This window comes from Terrapene carolina, unplaced genomic scaffold (assembly GCF_002925995.2).
Source record: "Terrapene carolina triunguis isolate 2854851 unplaced genomic scaffold, T_m_triunguis-2.0 Scaffold649, whole genome shotgun sequence".
NCBI classification, from domain to species: domain Eukaryota; kingdom Metazoa; phylum Chordata; order Testudines; family Emydidae; genus Terrapene; species Terrapene triunguis.
This window is the reverse complement of record NW_020665000.1, coordinates 53310-81058: the sequence shown is the minus strand read 5'-3', so window position 1 is coordinate 81058 and position 27749 is coordinate 53310. Positions and strand designations below refer to the sequence as shown.

At 49.4% G+C, this 27749-nt stretch overlaps 1 protein-coding gene across 1 annotated transcript; it reads left to right on the top strand.

The window, feature by feature from the left end:
* Positions 1 to 1425: 1425 nt before the first annotated feature.
* ZC3H4 (zinc finger CCCH-type containing 4) lies at positions 1426 to 21901 on the top strand. Its single transcript, XM_024217093.3, has 14 exons — positions 1426 to 1480; positions 6635 to 6860; positions 8018 to 8128; positions 8574 to 8796; positions 10234 to 10376; positions 10531 to 10627; positions 10778 to 10923; positions 12116 to 12229; positions 12656 to 12767; positions 13749 to 13858; positions 14260 to 14621; positions 15548 to 15972; positions 16282 to 16533; positions 17514 to 21901. Coding segments are annotated over exons 1-14 (3828 nt in total). The 5' UTR covers positions 1426 to 1478; the 3' UTR covers positions 19019 to 21901.
* The last annotated feature ends 5848 nt before the right edge of the window (positions 21902 to 27749 follow it).

Below are 27749 nucleotides of genomic sequence, written 5' to 3'. Positions count from 1 at the left end.
GAGCTCAAAGTACTTTCCCAAACACTAATGAATTAACCCTCACACGCTCGCTCTGAGGTAGGTATTATAATATCCATTTTACAGACTGGGAAATTGAGGTTGAGAGATTAAATAATGGGACCAAAGCTACTAAAATGAGTCGGTGGCAGAACCTGAGTTAAGGAATTCAGGAATATATGGCTCCTTGCCCCATGGTGGGTGCAACGCTCTGCCATTTCTCCCAAGATTTTGCTTGATATCTAAACATTTGTATAAAAGCGATGTATTAGACTCTCTCTTATTCTATGGAAGATTTGTACAATGATGAAGTAACTTGTATCACCAGAATTAGTTCTGTTTCGAGTCCCAGCAACTGTTTCACAAATTGCCTCACAGTAGCCACAGGCTTTTACACTTACTTCCCGATTGTCCTCTTGTTCTTCATGGCATTTGTTATTCACAAATGCCATGATAGAACAGGCTGATAAATTCTTTTCTCCAAACTGTACGTAGACGAGAGTAATTCAAAGCAGAGCTGAAGAACTGTGTACTTTACTCAACAAAAATGACAGTTGTTCTGACTGCTGGGAATTGCAATTAGGGTGATTGCAACCTGATATTGACGGGAGCACTTGTTCCTATTTAAAGCCAACAGGGAAGGTAGGAAATTAAGAGCAGCCTTGCAATGCCCAGTTGGCAGGTGCTTCGGGGAAGGTAATGCTGATTTAAGCAGAGCAGTGCTAATGGGAATAGTCTTTTTTCCCCGTGGATAAAAGCATGCATGCCAAAACATACGTCGTTGAATGAATTTACCATACCACAGCAGGCCTTTAAAATAGTGGCTCATCAGCAATTGCCATAGGAGAATATTAATACTCTAAATAGCCTGCCCAGCTTGTTTTTTCTCACAACAGTGTCTGGGGGGGGGGGGGGGGGGGGGTGGGGTTTTTTTTTTTTGGTACTATATCCAGCTACACACTGGACACTGCTAGGTTGATGGAAGAATTCCGTCAATCTAGCTACCACCTATTGATAAGATGGATTTACTACGGCCCTTTAGTAAGGGTCTACACTACATTGGTACATTTCTAGTGTAGATATACCCTGAGTCTCTTGAAGCCCAGTCCTTTGTGGCCAGTGCACGATTCTTCCTGTTAGTATTTTTTTTTCTACATCATTCTCCCATCTGATTGTAAATGTCCAAAATAATGGGGTTTCCATTGTTTCTGAGATGCTAGTATAAAAGTTTAAACACAGTTTTTTTTCCTTTGTGAAGCTGCGATTTTAAATTAGCTCCAACCCCATGAAAAATGTTGGTTCATCTAGTCCAGAGTTGATTTTCCTATTTTCTAGAAGGAGTCAGATTCATCAGTGTCCTGGGTCCTTTGTGATTGCAGAGAATCAGTCATGGAGGATTCTCCTGGCTGATCCTAACATAGTGCCTTCTCAGTGCTACAGAGGAAGATGAAAACCAACTAGCCACTCCCAAGGCAAATATAATGTTAGAACTCAGGGATTCTTGCCTTCTCTCTGACTGCTCTAAAGGGAGGAAAATCTTTCATGTTATGTGTACTCCTAGTGTCTCGTATGTTTTCGATTTGTCATGTGTGCGTTAGACTTTGGAAGTGTTTCCTTGGAAATCATAACTTGCTGAGATTTGGTGACCTTAGAGGGGCTTTTGTTTTGAACTAGTAGCGAAGCATAATTTGTTGGGGGATGGAGAAAGGGTTGTCAGGCACCAGGTATTGTACTGAACCATTATTTTGAGATTCTGGAGTGTCTGAGGTAATTGTTGTGGGGACAAAGGGAAATGGCTACTGGAAGGGGAAATTACAGTTATTTAACCTTTTTTTTCTCATTGGCTTTATACATTTATTATTTGACTCTGTCAGAAATGTGTATAGGGTCTGAATTCACCAGATATTGTTCCAGGCACTCTCACTTTGTGCCATTTGGATGTGTGGAACATGAACCTTGGATGGGCACTGAGTACTTTCAGTGACTAGTTGAAGTTTATTCAACTGGTGCTTGCCTTTCAAAATTCCACATGCTTGCAGGAACAGGTAGTCCTGCAGCAAACCTGATCTTGGATTGAACAAATCTGTTATTCAGATGTTGCAAATACAAACTAAAACAGGTTTGGAATTTTGGATTATAGTGGGAATGGATGGCTCAGGGAAATTGGCAACGGTGGGATCTGGAGTGTTTGATCTCTAAGGGGCTACAGCTGGTTTCCACCCAGTCCAAGCGGATGATGACCAAATTTTGTCTTCTAATGTCTGTTCAGCTGTCTGTGTAATGAGTTGCAGGGCCTTAGTCCATTCAAAATAACTTCAGAAGTGTTAACTGCATTGCTCACTGTCTGGGATACATTGGGGTGTGGATGAGGGCTAGCTGGCCGAGACTCAACCAGATAAAACTGTGGTGATGTTGGTCGGATTGGTGAGTTTACCAGAGGAGATTTCAGGGATTATTTTTGTCCCTTCAAGGTGTGCGACTGCCTGTGGTTGACCTGGTTCCTGACCTGGGGATGGCGGTGTCTAATGAGATTCCTACCTGCTGCTAGAAGAGCAGGGAACAGCTACAGCCGCTTTGGCCTTTTTCCATCCATTGGCAACTAGGAAGTTGTTCCCGTTCCTTTCAGGTGTAGACTCTGCCACTGTCATCTCTGCCTTTGAAATTAGATACCGACATGTGCTCTACATGCAGATACTTCTTAAATCTATTTGGAAACTGCAGCTGGTGCAGAATTTGTCGGCTTGCTTGTTAATCAGTGTTTATTTCTGTGAGCACATTAGACCTGTGATGCATGACCTGCCCTAGCTGCATGCTGAATTCTGGATTGATTTTAAGATGTTGGTTTTGACTTATATGGCTGTAAATAGTCTGGGATCTCCCTGTCTAAGAAATGCCTCTGCCCCATGACACTGTCTTAGCTGCAGTCAAAGGAGGCACCTGAGCTGGAGTCCCATCGGTATAGGCTAGAGGGGTTTGTTGGCAGATTGTTTTTTATTAAGGCCCTGGGACTTTGGAACTCGCATCCTCCCCAGGTCCCTATTAACCTACCGGTGTATTACAGTGTCTGTTTGTTAGGGTGACCATAAATCCCGTTTGGCCAGGACAGTCCCTTTTTTAAACCTTGTCCCGGCCGGCCCGACGTTTTTGGCAAAAGTGGGCATTTGTCCCATTTGCTTTTACCGACTTGATCAGTTGGCAAGAGAAAACTGGACAGATGCCCGCTTTCGTCAAAAAAGTGGCGTGCTGTGGGGAGGAACATGCAGGGGAATGAGCAGAGATGCCAGCCCCTTGCAGGGGGGCATGGATTGTGCAGGTGGCAGGCAGGGTACCAGCGACCCCAGCCTCATCGGGGGGGGCTAGGGAGGGGACTTTGGCGAGCAGCTCGGGCTATCCCTGTGCGGGGGAGGGGTACTCAGGCCAGCCCCGTGCTGGGGTGGGGAGAGGGCTCGGGCCAGCCCCGTGCAGTGTCCCATTTTCCCTTTGGTAAATATGGTTACCCTACTGTCTGTCCTCTCTGGCCTTGCGGGGAGAGTGGTGTTGAGCAGGGCTTGTGGTGACAGGGGACTCTGGCATGGGGGTCGATTAATTTCTGTTTACATGATCAGTGGGTTATTTGATTTAATCTGGTGGTATTGATTACTCTGTTCATTTATGTAATGTAGAGATTACCAAGGGCATCCAGGGTCCTGGAGGGGGATGGGGGGATGCCCTCTTACCATTTGTAAAATCCAGATAAATCATTCCCCAAAACCACAAACAGACCGGGCCCCTGGGTGGCAGAGTTTCAGCAGGGAGGTCGAATGACTGAAGTCCCTTCTTTCCCCAGAGCTCGTCTCTCCGTGGAAGGGGTGAGACACAGTAGCAGAGGGCCGTGTAGAGCGTGGAACTTTGTACCATTGCTGCTGTACCAGATCTGCAGCTAAAGGCACTGTTTCGGTTTCAGTTTCTAGGGCTGTCCATCTTAGCATCTTTCAACAGCAGTGAAACTAATAGGAGATGTTTTTGTAGAGGGGCCAAAGATTATTGTCGTAAATGCTGTTTCTGTTTGAATTCTTGCCACTGAAAAGTAGTAACGGCACCATTATTGTGGTTCTTTGCCTTTAACAGAAAAGGAGCGGGAGATCTTGTAATGGGTTTTAGACTGTATGCTCGCTGGGCTGGGGACAGTGCCTTCCAAGATGTCTGCACAGCACCATGCTAATCTTGGGCACGTCTGCCAAATAAATAACAATGAAGACAACATAGAAAGATCCCTGTGAAAGCAGACATGCTGATAGCTACTTGAGGGACAGCATTGCCACTGTACCCAGTACCCCATATAGAGTTCCCAACAAGGGATGGGTTAGAAGGGGAACCTCCCTCGGAAGTTTCCCTTCACTGCGGTACTGCATGCTACTGGGGCATTTGAGGAAAGGGTTACCCTTAAATTGGTGGCATATACACCCTGTTCTCCAAACTCAGGGATAAAATTCCATCCATTCATCGTACTCAAAATCATCATTTTAAATAAAGAATTGAACAGTGATAAGTATGTACTGCTTTGGTCAGAGCATAGAAGAGATGGAAAATTAGAGCAAGATTAAGAATGTGAGAATTTGTAGGATTCAGGAAGGGGTGAGCAGTATAAAAAGAGAATTCAAGTACTGCTTGCACCCTTACTTGATTTGTAAATTTGATTTATTGTGAGCTTGGAGAAAGCTTCACTTAACCAAACCCCAGTAATTCTTAAACTGAATGTGACTGGAAAATCCTCTGAGGATATTTCAGATCTTGGTTTGTTTTATTTCATCTCATGATGACCATAGTTAAGTGTGAACCCTAATGTGGTGTCAAGTATCTACCAACACCTACAAGATCTTCACCAAGCATTCTCAAAACTACGATACCCACACAAGGAAATAAAGAAACAAAGAGCCAGACGTGTACCCAGAAGCCTCCTGCTACAAGACAAGCCCAGAAAAGAAACCAACAGAACTCCACTGGCCATCACCTACAGTCCTCAGCTTAAACCTCTCCAATGCATCATCAGTGATCTACAACCCATCCTGGACAATGATCCCTCACTTTCACAGACCTTGGGAGGCAGGCCAGTCCTCGCCCACAGACAACCCACCAACCTTAAGCATATTCTCACCAGCAATCACGCACCGCACCATAACAACTCTAACTCAGGAACCAACCCATGCAACAAACCTCGATGCCAACTCTGCCCACATATCTACACCAGCAACACCATCACAGGACCTAACCAGATCAGCTACAACATCACCGGCTCATTCACCTGCACATCCACCAATGTTATATATGCCATCATGTGCCAGCAATGCCCCTCTGCTATGTACATTGGCCAAACTGGACAGTCACTACGCAAGAGGATAAATGGACACAAGTCAGATATCAGGAATGGCAATATACAAAAACCTGTTGGAGAACACTTCAGCCTCCCTGGCCACACAATAGCAGATGTTAAGGTAGCTATCTTACAGCAAAAAAACTTCAGGACCAGACTCCAAAGAGAAACTGCTGAGCTCCAGTTCATTTGCAAATTTGACACCATCAGATCAGGATTAAACAAAGACTGTGAACGGCTATCCAACTACAGAAGCAGTTTCTCCTCCCTTGGTGTTCACACCTCTACTGCTAGCAGAGCACCTCACCCTCCCTGATTGAACTAACCTCGTTATCTCCCTACTGATTTATACCTGCCTCTGGAGATTTCCATCACTTGCATCTGAAGAAGTGAGGTTCTTACCCAGGAAAGCTTATGCTCCAATACTTCTGTTAGTCTTAAAGGTGCCACAGGACCCTCTGTCACTTTTTACTAATGTGGTGTAAAGATCAGGAAGCAGCAGTGCGTGTTTCCAGATTTGTCTCACCAATCCAAAATTAAGAGAGACATTAAATTTTCTTAAGGCAGCATTCTCACTCAGAAATGAGGACTCAAACAGCTATTCTTTCCAGGCAGAAGGCCAGATAATTCTAGATGAAACCAAATGTTTATTTATTTATTTAAATTTACACACACATACATCCTTTTTAGATAAGAAGAAGTTGCCTGTCTAAAACCCCTGGAAGAGGAGCTAGATGCTTCTTCAGTACATGATTTGCCGGATTTCCTATAATAATTAGGATAGACAATAGGAATAATGGGGTTTCTGTGATAATTTGTTTTATTTTTAGCTTCTGTAGGACCACATGGTTTGTTGTATATTGACTTCAATTCTAAGGCGGATTGAATTTGTGATAATGTTCTCTAAGATTTGAAGCTGTAATGTTGCAGTCTCTGCTATCGGACGTTGTTCAGTAGAATTATTGTATAGGCTTTCATTTTTTTTAAATGTGCATAGATGTAATCAGTTAAATAGCAGAGCTCTCTTGTCTTTATTTAACTGGGAACTTTGGTCTGAGGCGTGTGTGTGTGTGTGAGAGCGAGAGAGTGAGCGAGATTTGAATAGGCTCTATTTGTATGTTCCAGTGACACAGATTGCTAAAGTCAAATGTTACAGATGTCTCAAACCAAGGTATTTGGGACTAGTGTTACCTTTAGATTTAGGAAACCCCAAGATGTCCAGCTGGCTTGAGTACCTTGAGTGATTTTGTCAGGAGTGAAATGCCAATGTGGGTGTTTGCTTTGCAGGGAGGATGGGGAGCTGGAAGAAGGCGAGCTGGAGGACGATGGGGGAGAGGAGCCCCAGAATGCCTCCGAGTCCCATGAGAGGGGCCGGAAAGAGAAGGGAGAGAAGCACAGAAGCGACTCGGATGAAGAAAAGGCTCATCGGCGGATGAAGCGCAAGAGGAGGAAAGAGAGAGAGAGAGAGAAAGAGAAAAGAAGAGCAAAAAAGAAAAGGAAATCCAAGCACAAAGTGAGTAAACAAACCTCCAGAGTCCTCTTATTCCTGCCAGGTATGGTAATAGGGATCCCAACTCCACTCCTCCGAGAGGCTACATATCTAGTGATTCCAATGGCTACGTTTACATACTTACCTTGTAGAGCCGGGGTTCTCAACCCCCCCACCCCACCCCCCGAATGCTATAAAACCTCCACAGCCCACCTGTGTCACAACAACTGCTTTTCTGCATATAAAAGTCAGGGCCAGCGTTAGGGGGTAGCAAACGGCAATTGAGTGGGGCCCCATGCCACAGGGAGCCCCATTAAGCTAAACTGCTCGGGCTTCGGCTTCAACCGAGGGCCTCGGGTTTCAGCTCCATGCAGTGGGGCTTCTGCTTTCTGCCCAGGGTCCCAGTGAGTCGGATCCTGGCCCTGCGTGACAGACCCCCTGAAACCTGCTCGTGGGCCCTCAGGGGACCCCGGACTCCTGGTTGAGAACCACTGTTGTAGAGAACTTATTAACTGTAGTATCCTAAGCAGAATCTCCCTGCCTTAGGCCTTGCCGTATGGACGTAGCCCATCCTTATGGCACCATGTGGTGCATTGTACCTCACTTACAAGGAAATATGAGCTTACTGTTTAAATTAGACATAATCCAGCAAGAGGTAACAAGTAAACAAATGCTGGGGAGGTAGAAGATACCCTAGTAAGGAATCTCTCTTCTTTTTCTGTGTTTGCATATATCTGTGGGTAGAATGGAAAGGAAAAACAGTTTCATTTGGGAAACTAAATTTTTTTTTTGTGAACACCTGTGCTTGCAAGAAGACTAGTATATGGTAAATTAAAATATCTGGCTTGTACAGTCAAAGATGTTTATGAGACCCTCAAGCTAACAGACAGTGTAATATGAATTGCTTTCATTAGAATCTGATGAAACAAACTGGTAACGTTCCCAATTCGGACGGAATCTACAGTGAAGTTTGAAATACACTAGAAGTCTTTTGCATCATAGATGTTCAATTCAAGGAACACTGTCAAGATTTTTGCAAGCCAGAATCTGAGTTACCTTAAGACAGACTCGTTTATATTGTGTGTGGCAGTCCAGATGCCTGGCCACAGAGTTGGAATTCAAGCTTAGAGCGTAAGAGCCTCTGTACTAAAATCATACAATATGTTTGCCATGCCTTGCAGCGCCATGCATCTTCCAGTGAAGACTTCTCTGACTACAGCGAGGACTCTGATTTCAGCCCCAGTGAGAAGGGGCACAGAAAGTACCGGGAATACAGCCCTCCTTACCCTCTTGTAAGTATCTGCGATCAACCAGTTGTGGAAAAAGCTGCTCTCTCTTGCACTGGGTTGGAAATGCTGCAGGCTTTGCACATAGAGACCTGTCTTGCTGCATGCAGGGGAGATGACATGAGTTCACCTTTCTAGTTCTGTCTGATGGCTCCATTACACCCCTTCTAACCTCACAATCTTGATGAGGAGCTTGTCTGTCTCTGCAGAGTTCTGAAGGCCCTGGGAGAAAGCTGCCAGGGAAGGGATGCATGGTGGGTAGTAAATGAAACCATGAGGGGGCTGCGGCTTTGCAGGTTTGGGGATAAAGACTGCTCTACTTCCACAATTCCTTGGCAAGTCTGGAAAGAGGGCATGCCCCAGGGACCTGCTGTGCGTCAGCCATCACCATGCTGTTTCAGATTGATCTTTGCTTCATTGTTAACCCTTCCTGTCTGTCTACTTTTTTCAGTCTCACCAGCAGTATCAGTCCTCTCACAGTGCCCCCTTGCCAAAGAAGAGCTACTCCAAAATGGAGAGCAAGAATTACAGCATGTACGAGGATTACGAGAATGAGGCCTATGGCGAATACGAGGGGGATGAAGATGAAGACATGGGGAAAGAAGAGTATGACGACTTCACAAAAGAGCTGAACCAGTACCGGCGAGCTAAGGAGGGGACACATCGGGGGCGAGGTATGGCTGCCATTGCCAACACGCTTCCCAGGCCAAGCCACTTTTCTATCAACATGTTACAACAGTTTGCTTATGAAGGTTGATGCTCAGTCACCACGTAAGGCTCTGATCTTGTAGTTGGCGGCATGCAGGTGGACTGCTGTGCCCACTCTGAGCCCCTGGTACAGCAGAGGTCAGCTTCAGTTGCAGTGGCAGGGCCTAAATAACTCATTAGTGCTGCATAGCGAGACCCAGAGACAGCCATTTCTTGACATCTTTTATTCTGCCAGGGAAAAGGCCAGATCCCAGTTTTGTAGCTTTATATTTAAAGGCACATTCTTTCTCTTATGTCTAGAGAGATTTAAAAATACAGGTGAGGTAGAAAAAAATAGTGTGTCCTTTATGTGCAAAGAAAACAAAGTCAGAATAACGTGGCAAGTCCGATTTCATCCTGTTAAAGTATATTCAGAGTAAACTCTGAAGCCTAGCATGTTGCTGATCCTGCAGGAAGGATGAAACTTTATGTGCGGTAATTGCCCTGCATTCACAATGGCTGCTTTAAAATGTTTACGTCTTAGCCACTTTAAGAGTAATTGCTTCAGAATATTAAAAAGCATTAACCCACTTAAAGCCAAATAGCACCAAGATTTATTCTATCAAAAGTCTAAAATACACAGAACCTGCTCTTATAAGGAGGAGGCAAGTGTTTTGATGTCTTCACTAACCAGGTATGTAATATATACATATATAGATACATTCTGTTAGAAGGATCGCTGAGTGGTAGAGGTGATAACCTGGGGCTTGGAGGATCTGAGTTCAGTTCCCTGCTTTTCCACAGAGCTCTTGTGGGACCTTGGGCAGGCTACCGTGTCTCTCTGAAGCTCTGTTTTCCTGTCTGTAACGTGGGGAGAGTAGCCCTGCCCTCCCTCATAGTGGTGTGGTGAGGATAAATACATTAGAGATATTGATGCGCTCAGATACTGTGGTAATGGGGGGCAGGTAAGTACCACAGATTGATGGATTTTGGTTACAGGTTGATAGAGCCTGAAGCAGAAGCATGGTACAGATATTGTACCCGGCGTGTATTGTCTTTGCCATATTCTTCACTATTTAAATGTGATGGGTAACCCTTACTGGAATGCCATTGACTTTCCTTTCAATTAGGTATGCACTTACGTTTGTGTTCCTTAAGAAAGTGACCCTATGTTGTATTAGTAGGCTTAAAAAGCCCCAGCACACCCTCGCAAACTCATTGATCTCACTAGCAGTAACTAAGAGATCATTTGCTGTCATAAGCTGATCTGATTGTCCTCTGGAAGTGAGAGACAACATGTTACTCCTGTGAACTGACTTGGTACCTGCTCCAAAGACAGCCAGTTGTCAGGCATGGAGCCACGCGGCTGTCTGAGTGTTCAAGTACTGTGGTAGCAGACTGACGCTTGTTTGCTTGCTTTACAGGCAGTCGAGGCCGAGGCCGAGGATACCGAGGGCGTGGAGGCAGAGGTGGAATGAGAGGGCGAGGCATGGGCCGAGGAGGCCGTGGGAGAGGGAGAGGCGAACATCCGGAAGAGGAGGAGGAGATGTATGAGGAAGAAATGGAAGTAAGGCCCGTTACTGAGCTGTATACGAGTCCTCCAGAGATGGGGAGCGTTAAGGGGGAGAACATTCCTTTCTGGAATTAGAAGTGGTGGGGTGAGCATCAGTTTTGGGCCAAGAGTCCGGTGCCCTGAGCGCTCTGTTCTTTCTGAATTGCAGTATGGTGACAATGAAGAGCCAATGGGTGACGAGGAGTACGACGACTATTCGAAAGAGCTCAACCAGTACCGGAGGAGCAAAGAGGGCAGAGGGCGAGGTACGTGACTGAGCCCAGAGCCGAGTGAATTAGATGGTGCTCGTGGGCTCTGCGCAATCCGGAGAGTAGAGCCAGCCACTGGTATCGTAATGGTCAGCTTTTATTTGAGGGGAAAAGTATAAATAATGATGTTGTTTTACTCTATTTCAGGTTTAAATCGGGGGCGTGGGCGTGGCCCCAGAGGGAGAGGAAGCAAAGGGATGGGCAGGGGAAGAGGAAGAGGTGGGAGCAGAAGTGGAATGGGAAAAGGTGGCGGAATGAACGAGGATGACGATTACTATGATGAAGACATGGGGGTAAGCAGCTCTGCCTTGTCTCCTTGGGGGTCTTGCTGCACTTGGGTCACCTGTGGAAAGATGCCCAGGGGGTTTCTCTCCAACATACCAGACAGGCTTCCCCAGAAATAATTTCACTTGGATGTATTGAATTCTGAAATATGGAACTTTCTGAGCCTGCCCAGGGCTCTCTGCACCCAGAACAAACTTGGTCAGTTTGCACATAAAGATGGCTTTTTCTGCCCGCCAGCGCTGCATACTGCCCTAAGCTGAGAGCCACAAGTTGAACTCCTTCTATCTCATTCATCATCGCTGAGAGTAAAGATCCAGCCCTCAGGCTTCTGCAACCCTATTGGAGTACAGAACTTGGGAAATAATGAACAGTCCTGATGATGAGGCACAGAGCAGAGCACACCCCAGCTCCTTTTCCCACCGGGTTTGGCTCTGCAGGGCTCCTAGGAGTAAAGCCAGTAACTGTTGATCTTGCTCAGTAAAGTGACACTGAACCGGCACAGAGAGCAGACCTGCCACGAGGACAGGGCTCCTTTTATCTAGTCACTTTTCTCATCCAAGCTGCACTTCAACGGCAGGAGGCTGCTGATCGGTCACATACTCCTGTGCTTGGCAGTCAAGCTTCCAAGCAGCCCAGTTTTTGAACCCCGGGCATCGATTTTCTCCCTTCTGTCAAGGGGCTCCTCTGCCTGTTTTTGTCTGGGGTGAGAAGTGCTCTTAGGCACTGTTAGACTGGCACCAAGTAATGCTAAAAAGAGGGGGGCATCTCGGGGAGCCCTCATTAGGGTTCATGTCACCAAGTGTATGCACTGACCTTACAGTCAGAAAAATGACCCCCATTCCCCACCCACCAAAAAAGATGATCTCTGAAATACCTTGAAATGAGCCCAAAGTCTAGACTTCGTATTTGTGTATTTCCCAGCAGTGTAAAAATGGGACCGGCCCAGGCTTCATGACAATAATCCCTTTTCTAGGCAGGATGGATTTTTCAGATTCTGATGGATTGATTGACAAACCAAGTTGAAATCTGTCTCCATCTAGCTACAGTCGGTCAGGCTGCGAGTCATATGCTCCCTTCATGCAAGACCTTCATGTGCACTTTGAAATGCATATTGTAGGGAGGTTATTGTAGGTTAATTTCTTTCCATGGCTAGGGTTTACCTCTTCGTGCTTGTTAACTACACCCTTACAATTCCTGCAGGACGGAGGAGGAGGTGGAAATTACAGGCGGAATGACCATGATAAACCCCACCAGCAGTCGGATAAAAAAGGAAAAGTTATCTGCAAATACTTTGTGGAAGGCAGGTGTACCTGGGTAAGGAGATAATTAATGGTGGCCTTGACTTTACTGTTAAGCATTTCTGTAGTACCTAAAATGCACCCAGATCTGTACAAGATATAGACTGAGACGTACGTGGTCTAGAACATAGAGTCTAGAATACATGTTGAAAATGATAACATGCTGAGTGCTAGGAGCGTTACACCGAGTGTAAGGAAAATCAAGCGTGCAAACACCAATCTGAGACAAACACTTGCTTTACTTTCTACTTCCTGATTCTCCGATTTTAAAAACACAAGATAACCGTGGTACACAGAGCCCAGTTTTCAAGGATTTCAGGGCCAGAACCCCAGCAGAGAATCAGTTCCATAACAAGTGCCTTATAGGTGTTTGCTGCCCCCTGTTATTGTGTATGCTTTATTGTTTCATTAACAGTGCGGGTGTTGTACTTTTTCTATACAGGGGGAGCATTGCAATTTCAGCCATGACATCGAGCTACCAAAGAAGCGGGAACTGTGCAAGTTTTACATCACTGGTTACTGTGCGAGGGCGGAGAATTGCCCTTACATGCATGATATCCTTTCCTCTTGTTCACTGTGTTCCCAGTCACCACGGAGATCAGTGGCTAAGTCAGTCGTGTGCAGCCCTGTGCAACAGGGAAAAATGGGCCAGAAGCGTTAGGTCCCTGCACTAAGCAGCGTACGATCTACAGGCAAGTGCCTGTATGATATTGGTTCCCAGAATGTGGGGTGCACCCACTTGTGGGAGGGGGCCGTGAAGGGCTAGCTGAAGGTGTAGACAGACCTCTCATTTGTTCTTCAGTCTCAGCTTTCGTTTTAAAAAAAGTCAATCTCTAGCTGTTAGAATTGCAGACAAATCCTTCACGTTGTGATCTGAGTTAACTGATGCAGAGACGTCTGCCTAAGTTTGCAGAGAGCCTGAAACAATAACGGGGGGAGAGACTACCCTGTGTGTAACCTATGCCTGCCTGAGCCTGCAGAGAGCCTGAATGCTGAGGTGTGAACAGCCCCATTCATTTCAGTGGGTGCTGACTCAGATGCCAGCGATGGCATGTTCATTATTTCACTGCTCACCGGAGCATGTCAGAAAGGAAGGGAAGGGTCCCATGATGAAGACCTGCACTAATGTTTCCCCGGGGGGAGGGAGGCTAGGACTAGCGATGGGAGCGTGGAAGACGTATACCTTAAGATGTGTAGGCTTTTAACAGTGTATGACAGCTGCAGGGACACGAGTGGCTTCATGTTGGTGAAGGCAGGCTCAGCTTGGGAACAATACAGTATGGAGTAAGCACAAGGGAATGGGGTCTTTAGGCCACAGAGCTGCACAGAGCAGGTGGGTTTGCAGGAGTTTTAGAAAAGGAAAATGTGGGGTGTGGGGCAGTTGTGTTTTATTTTCAGTTTGGGACTGCAGAGATTTCACGTGCTTAGTAAGAATGTACCATTGGTGCAGCATTGTTAAAAATAACCTGTCTGCCCATTGACAGATTTTTTTATTAATTACTCAAAGGAGTTTTATTTTCCTTAACACTTTGTACGAGACTTTCCTTGTAAACTGTTCCACACCACTGGGAACTGTATCAATGGGGACGATTGCATGTTTTCCCATGAGCCGCTCACAGACGAAACACGGGAGCTGCTGGACAAGGTAAAAGGGAATGTTAATGTGGGTTCCTTTCCGAGTGGCTCTCTTGCCTTGGCTGATTTTGCTGCCCATGTGAGACTTTCACAGCAAGGAAAGAGGAGTTTGTAAGATGGGGTAACAAGGGTGTCATTTGGAGTCCCGAGATTGAATTTTGAACAGGGAAGTGCAGGGAGCCTGGTCTGACTCTGCAGAGCAGAAGCTCCATCATTTGGGACACTTTCAGCTTGCTAGAACAGTAGGAGACAAGCATGTGCTGGCAGACTCTCATATGCAACCTCAGCGCTGGAGAAACACGGGCCCAGGCCGTGGTCTGACCAGCCGCGCCGAGACCTGGCAAACTCATACCAACATGGGCTGTTTAGGGCGTTGCTTTTAACTGCCTCTCATTTCTCTCTCTCCCTCAGATGCTGGCTGACGATGCAGAAGCAGGTGCAGAAGATGAGAAGGAAGTTGAAGAGCTAAAGAAACAGGGCATCAATCCATTACCGAAACCTCCACCTGGAGTGGGCCTGCTGCCCACACCCCCTCGCCCTCCTGGCCCGCCAGCTCCAACGTCTCCCAACGGCAGGCCAATTCCTGGAGGACCCCCGCCTCCTCCACCTCCCCCCCTTCCACCGCCAGGGCCACCCCAGCTGCCACCACCGCCGCATGAGCCTCTCTCACCACAGCAGCTTCAGCAGCAGCAGGACATGTATAAGAAGATCCCATCTCTGTTTGAGATTGTGGTACGGCCCACTGGGCAGCTGGCGGAGAAACTAGGGGTGCGGTAAGCATGACCCTCCCTTCCAACTACTTACAGATGCACTAAAGGAATAACGCTCAGTGGGAGAGTCAGGAATAGGAAGGGGGGGTTATGTGTGCCGTTGAGAGGTCATTATTCATACCCTTCTCTCTGAGGGTCTTAAAGTAATTTTACAGGATGAAATTCATCCACAGCCTCTCTCAGTCACAAGCAAAACATTCCCACTTGTAGCCTAGTTGTTATTTAATGTAGCTAATATATGGAATTTCTTTGTGTTATTTGAATAGTAGTAAAATTCTCCCTACGTGCACCTCGGAAGCTCTGTGGATCCTTTAGACGCGGTACAGGGTGTTTAGGAACCTGTGTGTTGTTTCACTGCACACGGGGTGGTACTGACCCCTTAGTGCAGTCACTGAGACCGTGTAGTCTGAACATTATGTATTTCCTGTTCTCTCTCTGTGGAGTAGGCTCGGAAATAGGCCAGCCAAGGTTCTGCTCCTGACATCTGGTTTGCTACAAGGTTAGCCTGTCTTCCTCGCCCAGAGACCTCTGTGCCATGGCATGGTGGTCTAGGCAGGAGGGGGTTGCACAGTGTGAATTCAACATCCTGCTGCCATTTCATAGCAGTGTACAGAAGGGCTGGGGACGCAGTCCTGCTGCTACTGAAACTCGACAGTAAAGAGCTGGCTGCTGAAGTTGAGAGATGTGGAATAGGCGCCTTTTGTGTGGAAATGAGGCTTTTCTGGCAGCTCCTGCCGGTGGGTGCATTAAAACAACATGGTCTATTCCTGCAGGAAGCAGAGCACGCAGCAACGGGCATTCCCTGCAGCACCGTGCCTGTCCTTCCAGTTCTGATGGGGACACTGCTGCAAGCCCTGCTCTTTGTAGGGAAATGAGACTGATCTCAAGTTTGCATTTTAAAAGTTAAATTTCCCTCTGTTCTCTTCCAGGCACCCAGTTCCACCACCTCCCCGCTTCCCTGGGCCTGGTGGACCACCTGGGCCTATGCCAGGACCCATGCATCCGGATATGCATCCTGACATGCACCCGGATATGCACCCTGACATGCACCCGGATATGCATCCTGACATGCATCTGGACATGCACCCAGACATGCACCCCGACATGCACCCGGACATGCATCCTGATATGCATCCAGATATGCACCCCGACATGCACCCGGATATGCCTATGGGCCCTGGGATGAATCCTGGGCCTCCAATGGGTCCCAGGCCCCCAATGATGCCATATGGCCCGGACGATTCTCCACACTCCGGAATGATGCCTCCTGGCCCACCTGCACAAAGCTTCTACGATAATTTCTACCAACAACAAGAGGGCCTGGACATGGACCCTAGCTTGATGGGTGACCCAGGTATGTTCCTCTTACTAGCTGTCCCTGGGTTGTCTCTGTTTATCAAGAATGACAGGAGTTGGTCTTGTGCAGAGAGGGCTGGACATGCGATGTTGGCCTGGTCTCTTTTAGCTGCCTGTGAGCACCTAACGTGCTGCTCTGGGTGGCTGGTCAGAACTCACACCAGACAAGACTCAAACGTTGGCTGGTTTCATGGGCATAAGTCTCTCTTTACTGCTTTCTTGAGTGTCGACTGCTATATTCAGCTGTATGAGAAATAACGTCAGTGTCCTGTGATTGTGAATGTTTGCCCTGTTCCTTCCATGGCAGAGGACTATGGGAATTATGAGGATATGGACGAGCCACTGGGAGAGCATCTTTTCCCTGACCAGTCCTTGGAACCCGACTCCTTGTGTGAAGGAGGGGCTCCAGGGTTACACAAACCATCAGCCAACATCCCTGACTTCCTGCCATCAGCCCAGAGAGCCCTGTACCTGAGGATCCAGCAGAAGCAGCAGGAAGAGGAGGAGAGGGCTCGGAGACTGGCCGAGAGCAGTAAGCAGGAGCGGGAGAATGAGGAAGGCAAGTGGCAGAGCACCGGACTTGTTCAAAGATGTGTCCATGAAGGATGCCCCTGCACAAGCTACCCTATCCCCCAGGGGCTCCACACCAGACTAACCTGCTAGCCTGGCTTAGGCCCTTGGCCTGTTTCCTCCCAGAGTCCAGTGGCACCATTTCTGGTTGCTGCCTTCCCCCTCCATGTGGGCTGTGGGCACTAGCACATCTGCATTTCCATGCTGTGCTTGCAACATTCCTATGCTTGCAGGTCTCTCAGTGACAGAGACCGAATGCTATCCCAGATCTGTCTTTGCCCAGGGCTAAGATGTCTTGGGGGACAGACATTCTCCCTGTTTTCCAAATGGGCAGCCCTGTGGGAATGTCATTCTGCGTCCCATTGCTTCCGTCCCCAGCTCCTCTTTGAACATACTCGACAGCTCAGGCTGGCAGTGGGGTTTGTGCTTTTATTTGACAAATGACAAATCTTAAAACAAAAAGAGTCGCGATAGAGATTGTGATCTCAACAGACAGCGCCTGGTGCCAGCGTGGGCCCCGCGTGGGAGCTGGGGAGATATTCTCTGCAGATGGCCATCTTGGTTTTGTAGTGAAGGGCGCTGGAGGTTTCTGAAGAACATGCACTCGGGTCTTTTCCCAATAAATCTCCCAAGCACTGATTCAGAAACTCCCTTCGTAAGGAGGGCCTGGGGTGAGCACCGAAAGTCATGAAGGAAGAAATAGGTGAGAGGAAGAATGGCAAGAGTACGCTACAGAAATAAGAGCAGCTGGCTGAAAGACCCCGCAAAGCTAATGTAGTTTGGTGAGGCTGGATGCCTGCTAAGATCCCCCTTTCTAGCATTGCAGCATCGTGAGCTGCCAAGGGGTTGAGGGAGCTGCTTGTTAGTGTGAGACCAGTTGCTGCAGACCCTGACAGAACCAGTTACCGTGTGGTTAGCGATGGTTGCGCGCACTGTGGTATTTGCTTACTCTCTTCTCCTTGTTCCTAGGTGATCCTGGCAACTGGTATTCCAGTGATGAGGATGACGGTGGAAGTAGCGTCACTTCCATACTGAAAACGCTAAGGCAGCAAAGTTCAAGCAGGCCTCATGCCCAGGCATCCCATGGAGAAATCAGTGGCAGCATCGGCCCATCCTCAGGTGTGAGTGACCCTCGCCTGCAGAAGGCCCAGCCAGCAGGGAGCAGTCGGCCTGCGGATCCGCGTGTGCTGCGGGATCCCAGGCTGTCTCGAAATGCCGATACTTGTAGTCCATCTAGCACTGGAGACGCAGCGCCCACTGACCCGAGACTAGCACGACACATTCCCACGCCTGCCCTGAAACCGGACGCTCCTCATTCCAGCGCTGCCGCTAATCAGAAGGCTGCCGTGGTTCCTGAGGAGGAGGAAGGGGAAAGAGCACTAAGGGACAAACCGGTCAATATCCCCTTAGACGCACTGCCATCCCACGCTCTGCGAGACCCCAGGTCTCAGCTGCAGCAGTTCAGCCACATAAAGAAAGACGTGATCCTAAACAAGCCAAACTTTGCCCGAATGGTCCTGTGGAGCCCAGAGGATCTGATTCCACTGCCTGTCCCAAAGCAAGAATTTGTTCCTGTCCCAGCTGCTCTCCAGTCATTACCTGCCCTTGACCCACGACTCAACAGGCCCCAAAATACAGGCCTTTCTGACCCCAGACAACGAGGGGCAGCAGCCCAAGCAGAGCCTGCCACCGGTTCTGGCACCAACATCCCTGACTTCGAGCTGTTGTCAAGAATATTAAAGACTGTGAATGCGTCTGGCAGTCCAGGGCCTGGGCAGAGCGAGAAACCGAGTGACCCTCGGATGCGCAAAGCATCAGCCGATCCCAGGTTACAGAAACCAGCAGAGCCAGCAGCTGTCAGAGCCGCTAAACCTGCGGAGCCAGCTCAGCCAACAGCTGCTCCCACGCCCAGCAGCGAGACAGCTCCCACCATTGCTCCCTACGACCCCAGGCTGCTGACAGCCGGTGGACTAAGCAAAGCCAGCAGCCAAAGCAGTGTGCTCAGTGGGATTAGTCTGTATGACCCCAGGACTCCGAGTTCAGGTGGCAAAGCCGCAGAGTCGCCCAGCGAAGGGAATGCATCGCTGAAAGGCCCAGAGGCCAGCAAGAGCGCTAACAAGGCCAAGGAGCCTCTGTTTGTGCGCAGGTCTGCGCTGGATCAGCCCGAGGCCGAGAAGGCAAGCGCTGAGCTTGCAACAGACAGATACAATAGTTATAACAGGCCGCGTCCCAAGGCCTCCTCCACCGCCCCCGCCGCCTCCTCCACACCTGCCCAGGAGACTGCACCTCAGCCAGGGGTTCATAACCTCCCTGTGCCCTCCGTCTATGGCATGGTTAAGCAGACCACAAAGCCTGGGTCAGGCAGCCCCTTTGCAGGGAACAGTCCTGCCCAGGACAGTGAGCAGCAGGATGCTGGGTCTCTGAAAGATGTTTTTAAGGGCTTTGATCCCACAGCTTCACCGTTCTGCCAGTAGTATTAAAGGACTGACCTTGCGTCCATGTATTGAATAACAGCGCGCAGTGTTGGTAACTTTTTTTTTATTCCATTAGTGCTCACTTTAGCCATATAACATGTATATAAATCGTTTTGGTTCTGGTCAGTGCTGTAACATATAGTCTCAAAGATGCATTTTAAATGAATAATCAAAGTATCCTTGTGCAGTAATAACCAGCACTTTGTTTGACTTCCCCAATAGTTTGTTTTAGAGCTTTCTTTCAAAATGCAATTGAAATCATTTTCGGAAAATAATGAATTGTCTGAAATGTCCTTGGGAAGCTGTGGCTGATCTGTCACGCCACCCTTTTGTCCTCCCTCTTTGCAGTAGCCGAGCATCTCCCCGGTACTACATTCAGGACAAGGGTAGTGACAGACTGGATGGCAGAGAAATGTGGTTCATACGTGTTGCTTAGCAGATTAAAGCTGTGAGCCATGCGGATTAGTAGAATGTGTTCACTTCTAAAATGTAACTAACTAAAGTATTTGTATCATAGTCTTTTTTAAAATTCTAGTACAGTGAACAGAATTACCATGGAAACATAACCATGTGGGATTATTTTTGTAATTGTGGGGGTTTTGTTTGCTTTTGTTTTAAGTAAATATTTTATGCCATTTCCTGGAGGTTGTTTGATTGTAAGACCCAGCTGGGTTGTAACAGGACTCGCATTCTCGAGACCTTCCATGGATGGCCATGGAATATTTGCATCCCAAAAAGTTGTGCAGTCTACCAAAAAAAAAAGGTTGTATTATTGAAATTAAATTATTAATCTCAATCAGATTTCACTTGTATGTATTTTGCGTATGGAGGGTTTTTCCATAAACACAAATCTGTGTTCTAAGATTTTCAGTAGATGATCCCCACCCAACCCCCCCAGGGGTAAAACCCATCTCCATCCAGATGGGAGGGGGGAACTCTGCATGCTGTACGTTTCAGGAGGCAGAGTTTTGTCCGATAGTGCCACACTACAAAGAGAGGCTGTTCTTTAGAAAAGAGAGAAAAGCGATGTTAGGTGCTGAATACTTTTTCTGATTCATTGTGTGTTTAGAAACAAATGTGGAGATGGAAGTGTTGAGTACAATGAGCTGTGCCTTCAGGATGTGCAGGGAAAAGCAGCTACAGGGGAAGGGACGTGAGTGACAGATAATCAAGATTTTCAACAGGTGAACGGGATACAGTAGAGTCTGTGGTTATGAAAATGGTTGTTGAGGGAAGGAAGATCTGGGGTGACTTCTTTCTGTGGCTCAGTGTTCTAGCTACAAGCTGTTTCAGTGGGTAAAGGGGGTAACAGGTTTATAAACCTTTCCGACAGACGAGACAAGTCTGTAGTTTACGGTTTCCTGATCATCCCTCTGCCCCGCGCTTGTCTCAAACGTGCTAGATCTTTGTACTAATACTTTTTTTTTCTCCTTCCCATGCTCCCCTTGGTAGCCTCTGGTTACTCAATGTCAAGGTGTGTCCTACCCCGTACTTCTTGGTATTTCGATAGCGGTATCGCTGTGGAGCTAACTGGATTCCGCCGTCTGTCACGTGAATATTGGTAGTACCCCACGCTCACAAGTATTTGGCTGGCAAAGCCTGTAGCAAACATGCTCACAAGTATTGGAAGATAAAAACATTTTATGCAAAGTATCTTTAAAGCATAAACTGCACCAAGGAAAAGCTAAAATGCTTGCACCTTTTTAGCCATATGTTGAGACATGGATCTGTACAATGTACATGACCAACATGCAGTATCAATTCCTGTGAAATAATGGAAACGAAGTTAAATATTTTAAACACAGTTTTATAAACATGGCTGAGCCAGGTGGGTTCTTCGTTACACTTTCAGCCAGGCCAGTGTCTGTGGCACTATCAGGAAAATGTCTGTGGCGTGTGAACTGAGTATCGTGCTTTCTTCTGACCGAGGCACAAGCCAGAACTTTTGTCAGAGACCCCAAATAGCTGGTGATGGTGAGTGTTTTAAAGGCACAGTGTGCGTGTCGTAACTCTCCTTCCCCAGGGCCTCCCACCGGGGAGTGCTGCACCAGCTTAGATGAGGATCTGGTGCCAGGCTATCCCAGCCGACCCACCTTCCCCCGCAGAGAGGTTCCTGTTTTGTTGCAGAATATATCCCAAGGGGCTGTACCTCTCTGGCTTGAGAATTCATCCATTGCATCATGTCACAGTGGCTTGTCATCGGGCTGGTGTTTGCATAAGGAGTAGTGTGAGAGGAAAAACACTTCTCAGGACGCTGGCTACCGTCATTGAATCTGGTTTAGGATGAATTGTCCAACAGTGGGACAGCTGCTTAAAAACCCATTCAGTTTTGCTGTAAGCGTTCTAATTTGTTTTGAAAAAGTTCTACAGCTAATGGGTGTTCTTTGTTTTTGGTGCATGTGAGATTAATATTAATAATGCCAAAATAACTCTCTTCAATTAAAAAAACCCAGTCTGGACTCGGAAGTTTTGTTACATTTATGTTTGGTGTTAATTTACTTGTCTTCTTCCCTTTGGACGCTATTTGTTTTACTTCCTCCTGCACCCTGCTTTAATTTGAGGCAAACTTACTCTAAACAATGTCGCTCAACCCAGCTGGATTCCAGAAAACTCAGATGCCGATGGATTGTGCTGATCTGTTCAATAAGTGGATGTCGAATGGAGATCTCATCTATTAAAATTTCTGCTTGCATCTCTCCCTGAAATTGTTTGCTAGTTTTCAATGAATCAGTGTGGCATCTGTGTGGGTAGTAGTTAGCGCACTGTTGAAGTGGTTTACCTCATGCCTTCTCTTGGTGTTGCCTCAGCTCTTAACCTGCAGGGAAGTGTGACATATGAACTCATGGCTTTGGAGTTTGGCTGGTATCACTGTCACAAAAAAAAGAGAAGTGAACTAAATCATTTGTGTCATGTTCTGCCATGTGAGATTGCTTTTAGGGAGAGGGATGTAAAATCAGTGGCATTTGTACCATAACCCTAAACATTTGTAACATAAATAAAAAAAAACATATTGAACCCTGTCCAGAATATGAAAAGTGATGACGCTCTACTTTGGAATATATTCACCATAACGTAAAACATCACCAGTCTTTAATCCATTAATATTTTTCCATCTGCCAGAGCTTTAAGAGAAAAAAAATAATGCTCTAACCGAGATTGTAATAAATTGTAAATACTATTTCAGAATTGAAGTTGTTGATGCAAATATGTATATACTGTATTGGTATTTTTACAATGACTGTTTCGTTGCATGGCTTTGTGTTTTTTTCCTTTTTTTTATTGCACATTTGTCTTCCAAAAATGTCATCTATATTTCTCCTGTGAGCTCTTTAATCCTCTATAATTGTATTACTGCCATTAAAGGATGCAGTTATTTTAAAGGTTTCTGGTTCATTTGGCTCAAGCGTGGGTTAACTACATTTGTGTTTGTTTAGCAATCCTACCTGATAGCTCTTTACAAATTATAGCCTTCATTTTCATGGGGGAGTTAAAAAATCCCTTCTCGTCTCATTGCAACACTCTTTTGGGCAGGACTGTTCGACAGTGTGAAGAATGGGGGGGAGAGTTTAAACCCAGCTTGCTGTTTCTGTGTTGGTTGGGGTGGGAGGACGCGCTTTGTAGAGGTGTTTCCAGTCTATTTTTAACCCAGTCCTATTCAGGCATGTAACATTGTTTAGAGAACAGCAGTAATCCTGGGTGTGAATATCGGAGTGCTGACGGTACAGAAATAACCACAGAGTTAAAGGGATTGATTGTGTTCTCAGGAAAGAGTTGTTAAGAGAAGGTGGCTTTGCTGTCTGTCCAAGCACGTGTATGTCTCTCTGCCCTGAGCACCTCACAACCGGGCACTTTATCTTCACACCCCTCCCGCTGAGTATCATCTCCACGCTATCAGGGAATTGCCTCACCAGTTGGGTTCAGTGACTTGACATCTGTGGCGGAGTCAGGAATTGAACCCAGGTGTCCTGAGCCCCAGTCCAGCACCCTAGCCTGTCCTTCCTCTTCCTTAAGCATGGCTGTCTAGCACCAATAGCTGAGGGCGAGCCTTGGTGGTACTGAACGGATGGTAGCAGTTGGGAGAAATTTGGGGGTAATCGGGAAGCCTAGATGTGTCCAGAAGGGGATGTGAGGCAGGTTGGCAGTGCCCACTGGAAGGGTGGGTGGAAATTGAGGGTGCTACAGGGGGGCTTGTGACGAAGTGGGACTGTTCTTGATGTGTTATTTGAATGCTGAGTAGGGAGTATTGACCTGGGAAGGTTGCAGGGGAGTTTTGCTGGGACGGCCTGCATTGGGGAAGGGAGCATACCTAAGTATGTAACCTGAGAACCCAGGGGTGGGGTTGGAGGCCAGGTAACACCGCTGCCCGGGAAACTGGACAAAGGACACAAAGGCTGGGGGAGGAGCCGAAAAAGGGAGAAGCGAGTTTCAGTTTTTGAAGCTGGCTGGGAAATAAAGAGGGGTGCCCCGACCAACAGGGCTGTGGCTTCCCTGGGGCCCCCAGATGGACCTAACTAAAGGGGGTCCTGGTTGTACCTACACGCTCTGCTTGGGACTGTGTTCCTGTTGTCTAAATAAACTTTCTGTTTTACTGGCTGGCTGAGGGACATGGTGAATTGCAGGAAGCCGGGGATGCAGGGCCTGGTCTCCCCCCCCACTCCGTGACAGGGCTATCGCTATGCGGGGTAGGATCAAGACTCCATGGCTAATATCGGGAGCCCACTCCAGACAATGAAGCTGTGGGGCCGTTTTCTTAGGGACTGTGTGGAAACTCCAATGCATGAGACATTTGAGAGAGAACTGGACAAGGGATGGGGAATGGCCTATAGGGAGCGGCCCTTCGCTGGCCCCTCCTGCAGGGTTAGATGGGCCCTGATGGTCATTCGCATCTTTGACTACTGCCAAATACTTCAGGCAGGGTTGTGGCTCTCTCCTCCGTCGAGGGTGCCCACGAAAGCGGCCAGTGCCATCAGACTCCTTTCACTTGAAAATCCCGCTCGCTGTAGATAAGCAGAGAACAGGGCCCAGGAGCCTTGCGCAGGGAATTGGGATTTCTCCTGAGCTGGCAGGCGATCTAATCCCTGCCGATGCGGAGTTTGAAACACGCCTCTAACAGCCTAGCTCGGAGGAATTGAGCTGTGACGCTGAGTACGTTTCCCAGATCTGAAGAAGAGCTCGGTGTAAGCCCCAGAGCTTGTCTCTCACCGTCAGAAGTTGGTCCCATCTTGTCTCAGCTAATAGGAAATCAGACCCAGAAACTTTTTACACCCACCGTTAGCTGCAAGGTGTGGGATGCCCAGAGAGTCTGTTGCATGACGGGTTCCTTTGCTGTCTGCGTATTGCTTCTAACCCCAGCTCCCTCTAGGTGGTGCCGCGACACCTCCCTACCACCGGCCGGCGCTTGGGGCATTAACGTTCCCATAGCCGAGCAGGATCCGACCCACAGCGCCGTGTGCGGCCGGAATGGGGGGCCCAGACCGTGCAGGCAGCAGCAGGGCGAAGGGGCGTGAGAACAGCTCACTGGGCGTGTAGGCAGGGTCACGCTGACGCACTATGGTGGCGCTCCAGTGTTTCAAGCGTAGATGTGCCCTAAGTTACTCCTAGACTTGGGTGGGAGAGGGAACAGGAGCTCCCTGACGTGCGCACGCCCGGCTAGTGGCCATAGGGGCCTGGGGCCTGCGGAGAGGAGGAACTGGACAGGGCTTTGTGACCGTCACTTGGGGCTCGTCTACACTTACACCACAGCTGCAGCGCTTCAGGGGAGACACTGCCTAGGCCTGCTCCCGTCCGTCGGCACAGCTAATCCACCTCCCCGAGAGGGATAGCCGGGTCGACAGGAGACTAGTGCTGGCTGCACCGGGGGCGTCGCTCAGGGGGTGGATTGTTCATACCCTGAGTGATGTAGTTAGACCCACCTCACTTCCTTCATTCAATGGCATCTGCCGGAGTGCTTCAGAGCCTAATGCAGCCTGGGGGGATGGGGCGAGATCAAGCAAAGGGCTGGCAAGCGTGCCCCATCAGGCCTGGGTCAGGGCCCCGCGTAGGGGGTATTTGCAGGAGCAGGTGCAAAGGGACCAATCGTGCCTTAGGGTGCAGGGCATGGACGGGGTCTGACCCAGCCGGGCCGCGCTCCCACGGCAAAGGCTCCCCCAAGGTCACGGAGCCCTTTGCTGCACAGACGGTCCTTCCTGGTTACGTCGGTCCAAGGCCACCGTCAGCGCTGCAGAGGGACGATTATGTAACAGACCAGCACACGGGGGCCCTGGAGCTCAGAGCATGGGGCTGCCAAGTTCTCTGACACCCCCACCCTGAATGTCCCTGGTCGTTCAGCCCCGGGTCGATCTGCAATCTGCACTGGAGATGGTTATTGTCTGCCCTCCCCCTGGGAAATTAATCTCATTCTGGGAAGCGGCGCCAGGGCCGGTGGCGTGCTGGGATCAGGGTCTTTGTGGGCGATCTCATTAGACAAATCGACCCATGGGGGAGCTAATGCAGCCCCCGCCCGAGGGACTACTATCTATAGACACTCATCCTCTTACAGGGAAAATGGGTCAGGGACCTAATGAAGCTCCAAACCTGTGGTGGATTAGTGCCTCGGCAGCTAGCGCTGGGTAATCTCACTGGGCCCCACGGCCCTTCGTCCTGGGCTCAGCCGCGTGGGAATGGCAAGTGAGGGGCAGTACTGGGCGGACGATGCCAGGACCAGCCCAGAACCATCTTTCTAACTGCAGGGGAGGCTGGGAACATGCCAGTCCACAGCCAGGATGTGCAAGCCCACAACGGCCAGGGAGCGCTGGGGGCCCAGGCTGCTGGGGGACTCAGCCCTGGCCCCAGTGCCCTCTGAATCACCCCAGCACACAGCTCAGTCCCTGTCCACTCCGCCGTCGTGCTAGGGCAGCGGTGCCCACGCCCATGCCAGCATGACCCAGGACTCCTGGGCAGATTGGGCTGAAAGCAGCGCTTGGGGCAGGTGTGTGTAGGGGGTGCCCTGGCTCAGGCTGGAGGCTGATGCGTCCTTCCCCTGGGCAGCAGGTTAACCCCTGGACTGGGGAGGGGGCCAGCGAGGACGCCGGATGCAGAGGGTGTCTGACCCGGGAATAGAGCTCTAGGCCGCCCCCCATGTCCCGCACTGTCCCTGGGCTGGGATCAGGACGCTGAACAACAGCCACTGCAATGCAGCTCACCCCAGGCTGGGCTCTAGAAGCTGCTCCCTCCGCAACGCTGCCAACTCTCACCGTGTTTGGTGTTTTGTGAAAGCCCCAGCTCCTGGAGTCCTGGGATGAGGCAAGAATGTCGGTTTTAACTGGACAGGGCTTGTTTCCGTCCCTGCTGGTTGGGGAGAGAAGCCGGGAAAGGGGACCCCCAACGGTCACCAGGAGGCAAAGAGGCAGGTGCCAGTGCTGGTTACGATTCAAGCCAGTCCCGTGATTTCAGGGGCCTGGATCGTGCTGTTTGGCGTGTGGGGTTGGAGTCAAAGGCACAGGCCTGTCTGGGGGAAGCAGCTCTGTTGTGAGCGGGGCTGCTGTGTGCTGTGGGCAGGCGCCCACCCTGGCCGGGCATCGAGCGTTGCGCAGGGCGGCTGTGCAGGCCACGTGTTGCGTGGACCCCCGTGACTCTACAGGGCTCATGGCAGGGGGCAGCGAGAGATGCTGGGAATCATAAAAGCTCTTTGCAGCCAGCTGAGATTGGAACGTGGGCAGCTATGGGTGTGGGGGGTGTACCAGGGCTGGGCTGGCAGGGGCTGCGGGTCGGGAGTGAGGGGCACCGGCAGAGCTGGGTGTTGGGCACGTACCAGGGCTGGGCTGGCAGGGGCTGCGGGTTGGGAGTGAGGGGCACTGGCAGAGCTGGGTGTGGGGGGCCCTGGGCTAGCAGAGGGCTGCGGGTCGGGACTGAGGGGCACTGCCCAACCCACGGGGGTTGGTTTGAATGGAACAGGGGGATGGGTCTGGCCAGTGCCGGGAGCTGGGATCAGGGTTTTTTGTTTAGTTGCAATTTAATTTCCTGTGAAATTTCCTGTTTTATTTTGTCAGGAAACCGCCCCCTCCTCCCCCTCTCCCTCCCGTCCCCATGGGGTGAGGGGGGTGGGGCACTTCCCATCCGTCCCTGGGATTCCTCTGCAGGAGGCAAAGGGAAATTCCTGCAGTTCCCAGAACAAATCTCTCCCCGCCACACACAGAGTAACACTCCCCCCCGCCCCATAGCACCACACCAAACTCTTCCCATAGGACACCCCACTCAGCACCCCCCAGGTGACTGCCAGTCAGAACTCGCTGGGGCCTAGGGTCACCCCAGGGCCTGTTCTGCGCTGGGGGTCCAGACAGCCCTGCCCCCCCCCCCCCCCCCCGCCGGGGCCCCCCCCCCTGTCCAACCCCCCAGGGGGGGGGGGGGGGGGGGGGGGGGGCTTGGTGCCTCTTCCACAGGACTTGAAGGTGCCACAGGGGCTGCGAGGCTGAGAGCTGCATGCGACTCCGCACCCTGCCCTGCCCCAGCAACACGCCCCACACATCCCCCCCCAGCCCACGTGAGGCGGGCACGGCACTCCATGGAGATGGGGAAACTGAGGTGCGGAGGAATGATTCATCATTGCCCACCGAGTGAGTGACAGCGGGGGAGAGAACCCAGCCCCCCCCCATACATTAGATCCCACTCCCCTCCCAGAGCCAGGGAGAGAACCCAGGCGTCCTGGCTCCCAGCCGCCCCCCCTGCTCTAACCACTAGCTCCCACTCCCCTCCC